The 14,495-nt window shown below is 44.4% G+C and overlaps 1 protein-coding gene across 7 annotated transcripts in view; it reads right to left on the bottom strand.

Annotated features, from left to right (window-relative positions):
* The window catches only part of MEGF11 (multiple EGF like domains 11), a 252,326-nt gene that overhangs the window by 51,663 nt on the left and 186,168 nt on the right, over positions 1–14,495 (bottom strand). For all 7 annotated transcript variants that reach the window (XM_054273115.1, XM_054273113.1, XM_054273116.1 and 4 more), the window contains one exon: positions 1,419–1,539. In XM_054273115.1, the coding sequence (XP_054129090.1) occupies positions 1,419–1,539 (121 nt within the window). The remainder of the gene's footprint in view (positions 1–1,418; positions 1,540–14,495) is intronic.

Raw genomic sequence — 14,495 nt, 5'->3', positions numbered from 1 at the left:
GGATGTTTTCATGAAAACAGAGGGACAGGCAGCTGGCAAGCTGCAGCTCTTTGCTTCTAGGACCAGTTTCTTGGTATAAATTAAGACTAACTTGGGGTCAAAGACTGACCCTTCCATTGTGACCTCCCAGCTCCATCTCCCAGCATCTCTACACACAGATGGAGGCATAACAGCCTTGGCTGTAACCAGATTTAGGTGTCTGATGCCTTTCTGGGCACTGCTGGGACAGTCCCTGTCTGTCAGGCTGGAGACCTTCTGACCTACAGGACTGCAAGAACTTTCCATGTGATGCTGCCTGTTTCTCACCTCTTTTTTTTCTCCTCCTTTTTTTGAGAATGCTATTTAATATAAAGCAGCTATTACACCTAAAATAAGACCAGTGCCATCATTTCTAGCCATTAAGGCTCAAATCTTAACTACCAGGAGCACAATGACTTTCATTACACTGCAGCTCTGTGTCATGGAGTTGAGCAGTAACTCATGGTTTATACACCCTCATTAAATGGGGTTCTACAGTGATCCATTAATTCATGTTTGAAATGCCAGGTTTTATGGTTATTTGCCTCACTTCTGTTTTAGGGCCTATGTATGTCATACAGGCATAGCTCATGTTGGGATTTTGGGGGAACAGAAGAGCTGCTGTGCCATGAAGCAGTGGAGGAATTCTCAGGTGGTCACTGGATCCATGGGATGTGCTCATCACCACATCCAGGAGGGAATTATGGACACTTGTGGCAAGAAAAGATGTCAGTCACCTTGGAGCAGGCAATACTTCTTATTTCCCCAAATAAATGAGAGCCACATCCTCAGCCCTGTGCTATCACAGGAGACAGAGGACATCTGCACAAGGCTGGGGTGTCACCATGTCAGGGTACAGGAGGATGGCAGCAAGGGCAGAGAGCCAGGGCCCACCCCACAGTGCCCAAGGGCAGGGCTGGCAGCTGGGATGAGCCAGGAGCCCAGGGCAGCAGGAATGGTACCAGCCCAAGGTGGAGATGGGCAGGCAGGAGTCAGGTCAGGGCTGGTGGGGATGACCAAGGCCAGGCACAGCCCAGTGCCAGGGGCTGCAGGACACACAGGCAGAAAGCTCCCTTCACTCCTGTGCCCAGTGGCTTTGGAATCTGGGAGAAACAGGGCAGCAAAGGCCTAAAAACCCAGCAGCCAGAGGATTGTTCTGCATTTCCCCTGGGGAGGAGCAGTGTTTCTGCCCCACACCCAGTTCTGTGACATGCTTCTGCAGCAGAGCAGGGAAGTCTGGCCCCTGTTCAGGGCAGAGACTGGACTTGCAGTCCAGCCCCTGTTGAGCTGGGATACCTGGGAGGATAAGAAAATGTTGAAGTTCCTGACTGCACAGCTGTGCCACTTTCAAAGGGACAGGCATGGATGGCAGGGAGCTGTTAAATGTGAATTTTGTTTACCTTCTTTGCAGTAGCACAGCCCGTCCACAGGGGAACAAGTGCCATCGTTCTTGCAGTTACAGACCGAGGAGCAGTTGGTGCCGTAGGTCCCTGCCATGCAGGGAATGGTGCAGTCATCTCCCTGCAACCCACAAAAGTCAGAGTCAGCTGAAGAGATCTGGCATGCAGGAAATTCCCAGCTCGGCACAGGGAAGCTTTCTCTCTCTAACAGTGAGCAGAGTGTTGTGAGTTGATTGCTGAGCCTTCAGCACTCGAGCAGTCACCGCTGCTTCCCATGATTATGATGCAATTAGTGCTTTGATTGACTTGGAGGAAAGGGACAAGTTTCTGGCATTCATTCAGCAGGAGGTGGGGAAGTTACAAAAACAAACCTCCTAGAGCAGATGTTAGATCATTAAGCAAAACATCACTTACGAAGCACTAATCACAAAATATACAGTCTGAAACCGTGCAGAGATTGCTCTGCGGTTCTTGGAAAATATATTCTAAGAATAGGGTTGTTAAAAACCAAAAGGATCTCGTACATGCTCGTCTTCCACAGGTTGGCAGAGAGGAAAACGACATGGCAGGTGCATCAGAGCTTTTTGATGTGTAGCTGGTACCTGCATTTGTTTTCAATTAATTTGCATGAGATTGTGACTTTAGGAAGAAGGCAGACCAGGAGTGATGTGTGTGTCAGAGACAGGAGGCACACAGCAGAGCACAGAAACGTGGGCTCTGTCCTCTTTCTGCTCCAGGTGTGGGCAAAGGGAGGGAAAGGAGAATAAATAATTGTGTTTTACAGAAATACAGAATGCTCTAACACTACATTCTGGTGTGCTGTATGCACTGATCAGCTTGTGGTTGAAAGGATAGACACAGTTCTTACTAATACTGTTCATCTGATACAACAAGGGAATTAAAATGTGAGCACAATAAGGTTTAATGCAATTGTGGTTTAACCTCACTAATTGAGGTTTAAGCCTTAGTAAACTTACTGAGTCCCACAGCTGGGTCTACACATTAACATACACAAGGTATTTTGGCTTCCTTTTCCTCTGTGTGTAATCCTGACTTTCACATTGCAAATTAGCTCCTAAATTTACTACTTCAGTGAGTCAAACTTAAATAATTTAGTTCTATGCCAGGGAAAGTGAACCTACTACAAGTTAAAAGTAACTCCATTGCACGGTGTGACCTGTACCATAGCTCAGGGGAAAAGACATTGGTCAAAATGTATTTTTGCAGGTGAGAGGCTTCAGTGTTTGATAGGAGGATCCATTTATCAGGAGTGAAATGTGCACCATGTCAGCTTCCCTATGCTGTGACAAGTTCCTCCAGGAGCCTGTATATCACACAGCAGACACCTAGACAGCACAAGGAAATATGAACAGATTTCTGAGCACCATAAACCCCCATCTGCTTTGCTGGAGCAGTTCTCCCTCACACCAGTGTGACTCATCCTATTTTAGACCGTTTAGAAAAAACTTTGTTGCAGGGGGAAGGAAAGGAAACAGTTAAAATATACTGCTCACAAGTAAATCCTGCAAGTCTCTGATTTTTGAGTGAAGGCACTGTTTGTAAAAGATGCTATCTTTGACCTTGGTGGAGTAAAACAAGTGTCCCTGCAAAGGCCTGGCAGGAAAAGATGCTGCCTTGACAGGCAGCAAATCCAAAGCAGGCTGCCCCTCATTACCCTGCCAGCATGCCTATGCAATGAGCTCCAGGAACCCGGGCTGGCAGAGGGGCATTCAGTCTCCACGCCTAATCAATCCTCTGCCTTTCTCCTGTGTGTGACAATTAGACAGCCAATTAGTGCCACTTAGGAACCCTTATCCTGTGTGAATGAAACTCCCAACTCATTTCATGTACTACACAGAACTGCTGGTACTGCTAATAATTTCTATGACAACTGACCTTATCTGGATTTGAACTAGTGATCCAGAAGGAAAAGAAAATTCCTTTGAAAAGGAAAGGGGAGCAGAGTGATGTGGAGTTAAAATACCCCTTGGGGAGTCACATTAACCAACCACAGAACCACAGAATCATCAGGGTTAGAGAGACTGAAGATCATCCAGCCCAACCATCAATCACTCCAAAACCACATCCCCACATCCTGACACCTCTAAAACACCATCTGGGCCAGGGCTGGAGGCAGCAGGAGGATTTCCAGTGTCTCAGCTGATGTTCTGTGACCACAGAGCAGCTGGTGTTGGGGGCAGTGCTCCCTGGCCAGGCACAGCTGGACTGGATTCACTGGTTTTCTGCAATCACTTTGGATTATCCCAAAGGAAAGGGGTACAACTCCCTGAAAAAGGGTTGCAGTGAGGTGGGTGTCAGTCTCTTCTCCCAGGTAACAAGTGACAGGACAATAAGGTGAGGAAATGGCCTCAAGTTGCACCAAGGGAGGTTTAGATAGGATATTAGGGAAAATGTCTTCACAGGAAGGGCTGTCCAGCATTGGAACAGGCTGCCCAGGGAAGTGGTGGAATCACCATTCCTGAAATCTTAAAAAAACATGTGGATGTGTCACTTGAGGACATGATTTAGTGGTGAACACAGTGGTGGTGCTGGTTGATGGTGGGACTTGGTGGTCTCTGAGGCCTTTTCCAACCTTAAAGATTCTGTGATTCTCACAAGCTGAACATCAGGCTGTTTGTTCCAAGCCTTTGAGTGTTGGCATTTACTTTAATGCACTTGGCTTTATGGACTGACAGAGCTGGACACTCTGGCTGCCCACCATCCACTCACATACTTTGCAAACAAACCTTAACTGAAAAAAAAAAACCTGGTTTAATGAGATTTCTATCCCCAGGTTTGACAAGTGAGACCTTCAGAGCTCTCTGAGTGACAACTGCCAAATACACTTAACTTCTTAATTACATAAGAGGAAAATGCACTTGAACTATAGCACTGGCTCTAAGATTTTATTAATTATAAATGCACACCTTGTTATTAACATTTTGAACTTGATTTGGGAGAATGACCTCTGAAATGAAATGCATTCAGGTACTGTTAAAGATATGTAAATTCCACCTGCCTCTCACCACCTGCCTGAGTGGATAATGCTGCAGTGTATGCATCCAGCTGTTAATGAGTTATATATTCTAATAAACTGATTTCAAGTTGTGTGTATTGAATCTTCACTCTTGCAATATGGTACTTTATATTTCTATCCTATTTAGTAAAATTAATCAACAGCTGTGCTCCTTATGTTGATTATTTTTTTTTTCTATTAAGATTTGGAGGTTAATGAGGATAGTGCAATGCCTGGATGTGGTATCCATGCTAGGAAGGAGCAGCTAATTCAATCAAACATATAGCCCTGGAAATGTTAAAGCTATATTAGGAAATTGAGCTATAAATAACTTGGCATTTTCCATCTCTATGTTCCAAATCAGAATGACCCATATGGACATCACAAACTTTCAAAGGTGTTTAATTTTCAATATTTTCACTTAGAAGGGCCATCTTATCAAAATATACCCCCAAATCTATCCACTGGATTAATTCTAATTTCAGGGGTCAAATTTGACTTTAACATAAACAATGGAAATTCTCTTTAGGGAATGTGGGGTCAGGGCCAGCTGTGGGAAGTGCCCCGCTCTGTGTGGAGCAGCACATTCCTGCTCTCTGCTCTGCATCACCCCGGCCTGAGAGAGGCCACCTCAGTGCCACCAAGGACAGGGTGTCCCACACCTCACCCCTGCTCAGAAATTCCCTCTGAGCCTCTTCTTGTTTGAAATCCAGACCTGAGGGGAGCACGCTAACATGGCAAAGATAGAGGAGGGAAGCTACAATTCCTGGGACCCTAAAAGTCCCCTTGAAGTCAGAATGGATGGTGGCAGTGACCCAAGCAGCCCCACCTATGACTTTCCATGCCTGTAAATGCTTCACAAACACCCATTTTTGCTGGAACTGACAGCCCTTCCCAGCACCCTGAGAGCTTTGGGCATCCAGTTCTTGTTATGGTTAATTCTCCCCCATGGATTGAGGGTGAGGTCCAAGGAACCAAACTCCATTAATAACTCAGGCTGCCAGCTCACATCCATCAGCATCAAATATTAATAGACTCCGAGGGCCACAGCATCCATCTTTCCAGATGGCAGTCAATAATCTGTCTTGTTTCTGTTCAGGGAGAGGGGAAGATTTTCCTCCACCAAAATTATTATTGTTCAATATTAGTAGAGCTTAAAGACACAATGCTGCCTTAGGTGTTGGCTGTGTTAACAAGCTCTAGCTGCTTCAGAAACTGTTTTCCCTGGATTAATGTTACAGTTCTTGTTTCTTTTAAAAATGCATTCCTGCTATAAGCAGTGATCAACTCCCTTAAAAATCATTTTCTGGTGATCAATACACAAATTTGTATTTATTCCTGTGCATTTTGGATTAGGACTTCAAGTCTGTGAAATGCATTTTGAAAGGGAAAAAAAAAAAAGGGTATCCCAGACCATAAAGAGAGTTAATAACCCAGCAGTGGTCAACAACATCCAGCAAAGTTTGCACCCACAACTGGTCTGTCACAAAGTTTGCTATTTAAGGATGTGAAATTAAGGATTTCAGAAGTAGCTACAATCTACAGGAATACAATTCCCTTGGAGGGCTGAAGTCTGGTTCCACTGAACTCAGTGGCAAAACAGAAAATCAATTTTCAAGGCTTCCGCAATGCAGAAGAGGAACAGGATGTTATTGAACCTGGCCTCAAGTTTGCATGACAAAGACCTGGGTGACAGCTTTGCTCTGGAGGCTTAATCTGCCGAGGTGCTGAAATTCCTCAACTCCCACAGGTTACTGGGGGCGACTGACAGCGCTGAAAGGCAAAATCCTGGAACCTTTGGTAATGTGCAGTGGGACTCCAGCTAATCAGAGATTCCTAACACCCCCTCTGATCCCTCCCTCGCCCCCTGCTCACCAGGCTGGGCAGGTGAATCAGAGGAGCAGCCCCTGGCTCCAGCCCAGGGATGCTCCAGCTCGCTGCCCAGAGCACTGGGTGGAAAGGAGGGCAGAGGCTCCTGTGTGTGCTGATCTGCAGATCAGGGAGGCCAAGGGCTGCTGCTGTTTGTACCTGGGGCCTGTGTGTCCAGATAAGCTGATCACTATGGATTTAGCACCTACAAATGTATATTTCTGTGTACACACAGCACGTGGGACACCGGTGTGCTGCGACATGGTGGCTGTGCACTGATGCACATCACAGACACACTCCTCTATATTTACTTATTTAATTGTGACATTTACAATTAACCCAAAGTGGTTCTCCACAAACATTCCCTCAAGGTAAACATATGGTATCCAGCAACACAAACTGTCAGAACAAACTAATTTCCTTAATGGTGTTCAGTGGAAATTACTGTGCTCTTCATCAGCGGATCAGCAGCAGGGGGAAACTTTGTACTTGCACCGGGCTTGTCCTCCACCCTGGACTCAAACAATTTATTCATGACCTTACTACACAGCATCTTTAGTTTTCCAGACATAATGATGTCCTCTGGCAGAATTCCTCTCCCCTCTGGGTGTTACTAATTACTCCCTGCAGAGGCTATTATTGGTGCTAATGAAAAAATGCAGTGAAACCTTGGGGAAGGCTCCTGTGTCAAGTGCTCCGTGTGCAGGTGATTGCTGTGACTGAGCACTGACAAAAGTTCCCTTGCCCACCTTGTAACACGATGTGATGGAGCTGTGCTGGGGTTTGATACACATCTAAAAGGACAAAATGAAACCACCAGTGATCTTATTCAATCTCCTTTTCCCTGTGCCCTTTTCATGGGAAAGACAGGGGAAGGCAGAAAGGATGGGAAAGAGTTTTCCTACCCTTAAAAAAGTGACTCTACAGCTCATGACTCATCCAAAGACAGAACCATTGGCAGCCTGAATGCCAGAGTCTTTCACGAAATCATCAACCCCTCCAGGAGCCATCTGCAAAGCTTTCCCCAGCCTGCACCCCGGTGACACTGCAGTTCTCTCTGCAAAACACGGAGATGCCAAGCACGGGTCCCTTTGGGAATGAGCAGAACCTCCCCTTTGCTTCCTATAACCTTACAGGGATTTACAAACCTTTACAAATGGATGTCAGCATTTTATTTCACCTCTGAATTTGTGCTAATATGCTAATTCATACAGTAAATTTCACAGTAAATGCCAAGTCCAGAATTACTCAGCCTGATACTAATTCTTAAATTTGATGATGGATCAGAAGTATTCAGCAGAATACAAACAAAATGGAAACTTCATTTGTTATAAATAGAGAGTAAGCAAAATATTATAAATAACGTCAATTTTAAGTACCTACAGTACTTTATTAGATACAATTTAATTTTACTTTACTGATCATAGTCTTTGCTAGCAAAGCTCTGAGCTCTGAGTGAGAGGGGAGTAAAAGTTACCACAAAATAACTGTAGTTGTTATTTTCCAAACTGTACAAAATCTGGTTAAATTTCACAGATTCCTTTTTTATTATCCCAAATTTGTTTGCTGTGGCCTGTTACAGGCATTACTCACATTACTCCCTCATCAAGGCCACAGAAGATCCAGGACCATTTGTTCTCATTTCTGGCCTCTCAGTCCCTGCCTGGGTTCCTCTGTTTCCCACTGCACAGCCTCAGAATTGACCTGAATGCATTAATAGTATATCTGGGTTACTTTTATTAAAAAAAAACTCAAAGCCCCCCCCCCCCCCAAAACAAGGAGTACTCACCCTATGGTCCCTGGGCTAGAATGGGTTTCAGAGCAACAATTATCCATCCATCCTCCCAGAAGGGACCTTTCCCAACCATTGCCCAGGCACCTTGGGAACCAACAGCTTGGGAGCGCCTTTGGATGGGATTTGGCTGCCTGGGGAATAATTTGAACCTATCAGGATGGGAGAACTTGTGCAGCCCCCCAGTGTGGGCACTGCGCATGTGAAAAACTGGAATTACCTGGACAGGGCTCATGGTTTCCAGCCCAGCAAATCCCAGCTGTGAGGGGTTTTTTGTGGAGGATGCAAGGATTTGTGCATCTCAGGAGCCAGGCACTGCCTGTTGGTTCAGGGTCCTCTCTCACTGGGACTCCACTGGAAATTCATCTTTTCCAGAGGAGGGTGCACAGAATCTCACCACTCTCCTGCCCTCCAGCAGCTTGGCTCCAGTGTGCTCCACACAGCCAAAAGGAACAATGCCCTGGCACAATAAAACTGATGAATAAAAGCAGCAAATCCTGGCTTTGGGAGGGTTTTTTCCCCTTCATGAAATCCAGTGAAAACAAACACAAATAAAACCTTCATTAAAAAAATTGGATTTTACATACTAAAAGCCAGCAAACCTGAGCTGGATTTCTGTCAGCAAGCATTATAATCCCCCCCACCACCAGGGAACAGTTTTCTAGTTTGCACTAAAACCATGCCCAATACCAGTCAGTTATCTGCAATTAAAAAAATCCATTCCTACATTACCAGTTACCTAAACATGGTTATTAAAAAAAGGAAAAAGAATTCAATAAAGAAAGCAGGCAAGAAATCCCACCCTCCCTCCCTCCCTCTTCCTGTAAATCAGGGCAGCACTTGCTGGCAAAAAAAAATCTAGACTGACTTTACAACACTTGAATATCTGCCTGGTTTAGTATTTAGGCTTAACTGCAGAGCCCTTTAGTGTCAGCAAGGCAATGAATACAGCATCATATAATTAAATGTATTCAGAAGGAAAGTAGTGTGGAGAGTACAAAAGATGATCGTCAACCTCTGAACAAGAATATTTTTTTATGCAGTCAGCACTTTTCACCTAATAGAATATCACAAAACACATTTATACAGGAGGGACCTCTCCAAACTCAGGGAATTGGATTTAGACTGGGTAAACCAGGTAGATTATCAAGGCAGGTAAATCATGTCTTTACCAGAGGGATTTCTCATGTCCAATGTGGGGCCAGCTGGGAAACCAAGTTCTCTCTAGTTAAAGCAATTTAAACCTGGAATTTAAACCTGGAATAAGGCCACTGCAGATTTATACAGGTGAGGCAGGGAGCAAATTCTCAGAATATTTTAAACTTAACTCTGGGGAAGCTGTAAAGAGTCAAACATCTGTGGGGATCATTGCTTTCAGTATAAACAGCTTTGATCAGCTGCTGTTTTAAAATGCTCCAAAACACATGGCCAGATCACAATTCAATATCCTCAAAGGTAAAATGGCTCAGTCATCCTGTGCATTATTTCAAATTAGTGGGAATTATTTGCATCCCTGAGAACTACATCTCTGGCACATCTCCATTATGTGCCCAACAAGTTACTCATGTTCAGACAGGGAGTGGAAGGTGGCTAAATATCAAAATACCAAACCACAGTCCTGAATACACTGGTAAAGATCAAAACCCCCTGGGTTTTGGGCCTTTTTTAAAATGAAGGCATCAACATAGGGGTTACCACTGTGGCAAAGGAAAGTTTTTGACACACTGTGTGCAGTTCCATCATTTCCTTCCCCAGATTTGGGCAGAGCAGATCAGTGGCTAACAGGAGCCTTTTGGAAATACAGATTAGCATTTCAGTGCCAGGCAGTGACCTTCAAGTGGGAACCCAGAGCTGCCTGTCAATTCTGCCCCAGCTATTTAATGGAAATACTTTTGCCTGGAAATTTGAGATGGTTTCTGGTCTGTCCACACAGCCTGAGTGCCACAGTCCAAGATCCACCTTGTAAAACAGCTGTGGCCTCCTGACTTTTTGCTATAATAAATGAGGGTACTGGCTGTCAAGTCTGAACAGTTCTGCAAAAAGAGCATCAGCTAAAACAGGAAATAAAAGGCATCATTTATACCTTCAGCCTCTATGATGTTTTCTGGCAAGAAGATCCACAGTTTAATTATAAATACAAAGTAGAAGAAACATCTTTATCTGCTTGCTTCAAACCCACTGCCTGGTTTTTAATTGGGAAACTTCTTATACTGTGATAAGTAGCAAAAATGCATTCCTTCTTCCCCTTCCCCCATGGAGTGAGAGACCTCTCACATCCCTACCCTCAGTGACCCCTTCTCTAAGCAAAATCATCCCACTGTTATTCCCATTTTATGGGAGCCATTTCACAACTTAATTACGCATTCTGTGAAAAGCACTCTCTTTGTTTTTAACCTGCTGTGCAATCATTTAATTGGTTGGCCCTTGTTCCTGGGTTATTAGAAATAGTAAATAACCATTCCTTGTTCATGTTCTGTGCACCATCCCCAGCTCCACAGATCTCTATCGTGTCCCTCCTCAGCCATCTGTTTGTGGAGCCGAGTTCCGCTCATCGAGTGACTCTCTATAGAAACTGTTCCATATAAAAGATGATCTTTGTCACCATTTCCATTCTATCCTTTGTAAGCAGGAATCAGCCGAGCTGTGTGCAGTAATTTGAGACTTGGATATATTATGGATTTACACAATACCAAAAAAATGGCTTTTCCATCCTGTTTTATTCTCATCCTGATCATTCTAACTATTCTGTCAGGCGCTCTGGATTCGTTTGAGTTTTTCAGACTCATTGAGGGGTTGAGTTTTTCAGAAAACTACCCACAGTGATTCCCTGAATAGCAGGAATTAAATTAGAACTCATTTTTTGTGTATTTCTTAACATTATTTTCCTATCATCTATTACTCTACATTGTTAAATACTGAATTTCAACATACCCAGTCATTCAGGAACAGGAATCTTTCCCCAGATTTGCTACTGCTTGACAATCCCAATATTTTTGCATTATTTGCAAACTTTTAGACTTCTTCCACAGCTGTATTGTGCAATTAAGGACAATGTCCAAGCACAGCTTCAAACCAGCCCATCAGTGCACACCTGACCTTGTGTCCACACCCCAAAGGACTGAGTCCAGGAGGGGCTAAAAGTGCTGGAAACAGCAGGAATTCTCCACTGGCCCCTTGCTATGAGCACTGGAGCCATGGAAGTAGCAATGTGGATGGAAAACACAAAGGAACAGGGCTGATGCTGCAAACAGCTGTGGTGAACCTTGGTGCTGGGCTGCAGGATGCACAGCTGAGAGAATCAAAGCCAAAAAACACCAGGTGATCACACATAGGCAGATAAGAGAGATCCCCTTCAAACTCTCACAGATTCCTAAATCAAAACCCTATGGCAAAAGAGTTTAAGATCTGGTAAAATTGCAGTTGCTCTTTGGCATAAGAAAACAAAATCAGGATTTTTCATTTCTACATGTCTGATTGTGAAAGACAAAGTCTTTGACAGAACAGTTGCACAGAAAATAAAATGCAAAACTAACCTGTGATTTAAATCCTGTCCTTAGGAGGTTTTAATGAAGTCAGTTTGCAATTTGAGCTACCAGGAGAGTCAGCTACCAACACTTTCATGCACAGAACCATAGATAGTGTGGATAAAGATATATACATTTGGAAGCCTAATAGATGAAAGGAGGCACTGCTATTGGCAAGCAGTTCATCCCTCTGCAAAATTCAGATCAAATAACTCAGTCTGAGCAGAATATTGAGCTCCACTGGCTCTGAATGAGGCTACAGGAAGAGAAATGCAATTTGACACAGCCACATTGCCAATTAAGGATAAAACACATGAAATATGTCAACTAGCAACAAAGGCAGAGGCTTTCAGGCTTTCTGTACCAAGTTGGTTCCTTTGGACCCACTTAGGAAAACTTTGGAGTTATTCGGGTAAATAAAACTGCAGCAGAGCCCAGTAAAAGTAAATACGAGAAGAAAGAGAAGACCTGGGACTTGCTCAGAGTTCTTATCAAATTATAAACTTTGTGTGTGAGTGAATACCTTCTCATTAGTGGAGGCAGACACTGAGGCAAACCCCTTCTTGTGTGCCTGGGACAATCCCACTGAAGGCAGCAGTTGTGTTCAGGTAAACTTGGGCTGGCAAAGCAGAATTTGAGCTGTCACAGAAAATTTCTGGAGCTTGTGCACTGACAAGAGAGTGAGCAGAGAAAAATGAAATGGAATAGCTCATAAAAGGCTCTGAAAAGTTCCACTGAATTCAAAGAAAGGGCTGCAGTTTGCACAGTTGAGCGGGAGCCACTGTGTCCTGTGCAATCAGTGACCTTGTTAAACACTGGTACAACAGCTCACTGCTCTAAAACACCCCCAAATGCCCTGAGGCACGAGCAGAGCCTTTGTTCCTGCCCCTGCAGCCGGGGGTGACAGGGGCTGCAGGCTCTGGGAGGGCACAGAAGGGGCACTGCAGGCTCTGGAATGCTGCCGCTCCCACAGAAATCCCTAATTGGTTCAGGGGAGCTCAGGGGAGAACAGCAGCAGGCCTGACTGACAGCACTGATATGAAAACCTCTATAAAACTGATATAAAACACTGATATCAAAATCAATAGGGGAGCAGCTTGGTCTGAAAGCCTGGAATACACAGGTGGCCTCCCCATAATGATCTTCCCTGTTGGCACTGGAATGGAGATTATCTCCTCCTGTAATTCAGCAGAGCCAGGAGAATACATTTGTGGGTAGTTACTGAAATCCTGGCTTTGCCCACATCCAGCTCCCTTGCACTGAGGTTGTGTCCGTTGTTCCCTGAATGACGTGTGGCAGTGTCACCTCACAGCTGGACTGAGTTTCCAGCCTCACCTGCCATTTGAGAGAGGTGCAGGACAAGCTGGGTGGCTCATGAGGGCTGCTGCTCCAAAAGCTCTCAGTACCTGTGCCCTTTGTCCCCAGAAAGAGCCCTATAGGGACCTTGAGATGGATCACACAGCCACGTCACCAGGCTTGACCTGAAGCAATGGTTTGTGAAGGGAAAATGGTAAAAAGGCTCAATGTGCCAGAAATTTGCTGGTGGCTGCTGATGGAAATGGGGATTGTGATGTACACACTGATCCACAGGGAGCTGGACTGAGACCAAGTCATTCCATGCAGGGCACTGCTCAGCCCAGGGAAGATCATTCTCAGTCTGTACTGATCACACCGAGTAGTTTTGGGATGAAACATTTTATAATCTGTTATTAGCCCAAGTAGACTACAAAAAATCAAAGCACAGCCATTGCATACACAGATATGTTCTTTTGTATGCACTGAGAAGTGGGTAAGAAAATTCAGATGCTATCAGTGAAAAGGGACATCAAGATGTGATTCAGAGACAGTTTTTATCTGCTCTGTGACGATGCAAAAATCTTGGTAAGTGCAAACGATCTGTGATCGGCTCTATTTATGTGGAAAATGTACCAAAACATTGTGTGTGAGATGTTTTAATTTCTGTTTAAACTCAGACCTTCCAACTTGTAGCCCAGATGACAGGAAAACTTCTGTCCAATGGGAAAGTGTCACTTCCTTCATTCAAAAAACATTTTCCCAGCTCACTCTTGGGCTGTATGGAACAGAGAGGCTTTGTTGCCTGCTTGAGACCCACTTCTTGTTCCACGTCCACTTGTGAAGTAATTTGTAAGCTTCAAAAAACAATCAGCTGAGCTTTCAGACTTATCTCTATCTAGAAGATACCAAGAAAATGCAAATACAAAGGAGAGTGCATTCCTCAGAGACCAAAACCAGGAAAGAGGGATCTGGGATGCAGCCATAGTTAGTGTAAGGGGCCTGGTTGTGTTGTTCTGGCTAACTGATTTTTATCTTTATTCACTTTTTAAATACCAGGTGAATATAATTTTTTACTTCCATCATGGTTTCCCACAGCACAGCTGCATCTTCAATTTTTTAAGGATACTTTAGTTGAATTTCCCATATCTCTGCCTTTCACATCACCTCCAGACCTAAAAGTGACACTGATATCTGTTATCAAAGAGACTGCATTGCCTTCTTGCTGGCTTTGACAAAAAGAGCCTCTCAAACCTGCTCAGAACACTCTGAATGTGCCAGGTCCCTTTGGTGACTCCTCAGCTGCATCTCACTGCTCCCTGAATCTGAACAGGGACATTCCCCTTTGTGCTGTTCCTGGGATCACCAGGACAGCCCTCCTGCTGGCTTGGTCCTTCCCCTGTCTGTCTCTTTACTTCAGGGGTGGCTGAGGAATTACTCAGGACTACAGTGGGATACTCCCAAACTTCTTAAAATCAACTCTGCTAGGAACTTTTGGCTAACTGAGGTGAAACAAAGGAAAAAACCAATAACCATGAAAGAGTTCAAAGGCTGGGAGAATTGGAATCAGTTTCTTCTATGCC

This window comes from Melozone crissalis, unplaced genomic scaffold (genome assembly GCF_028551555.1).
Source record: "Melozone crissalis strain CALT ecotype California unplaced genomic scaffold, PUWL_Pcris_2 ptg000014l_1, whole genome shotgun sequence".
NCBI lineage: Eukaryota > Metazoa > Chordata > Aves > Passeriformes > Passerellidae > Melozone > Melozone crissalis.
The sequence above is the reverse complement of the archived record's forward strand: the minus strand, read 5'-3'. Positions and strand labels throughout refer to the sequence as shown.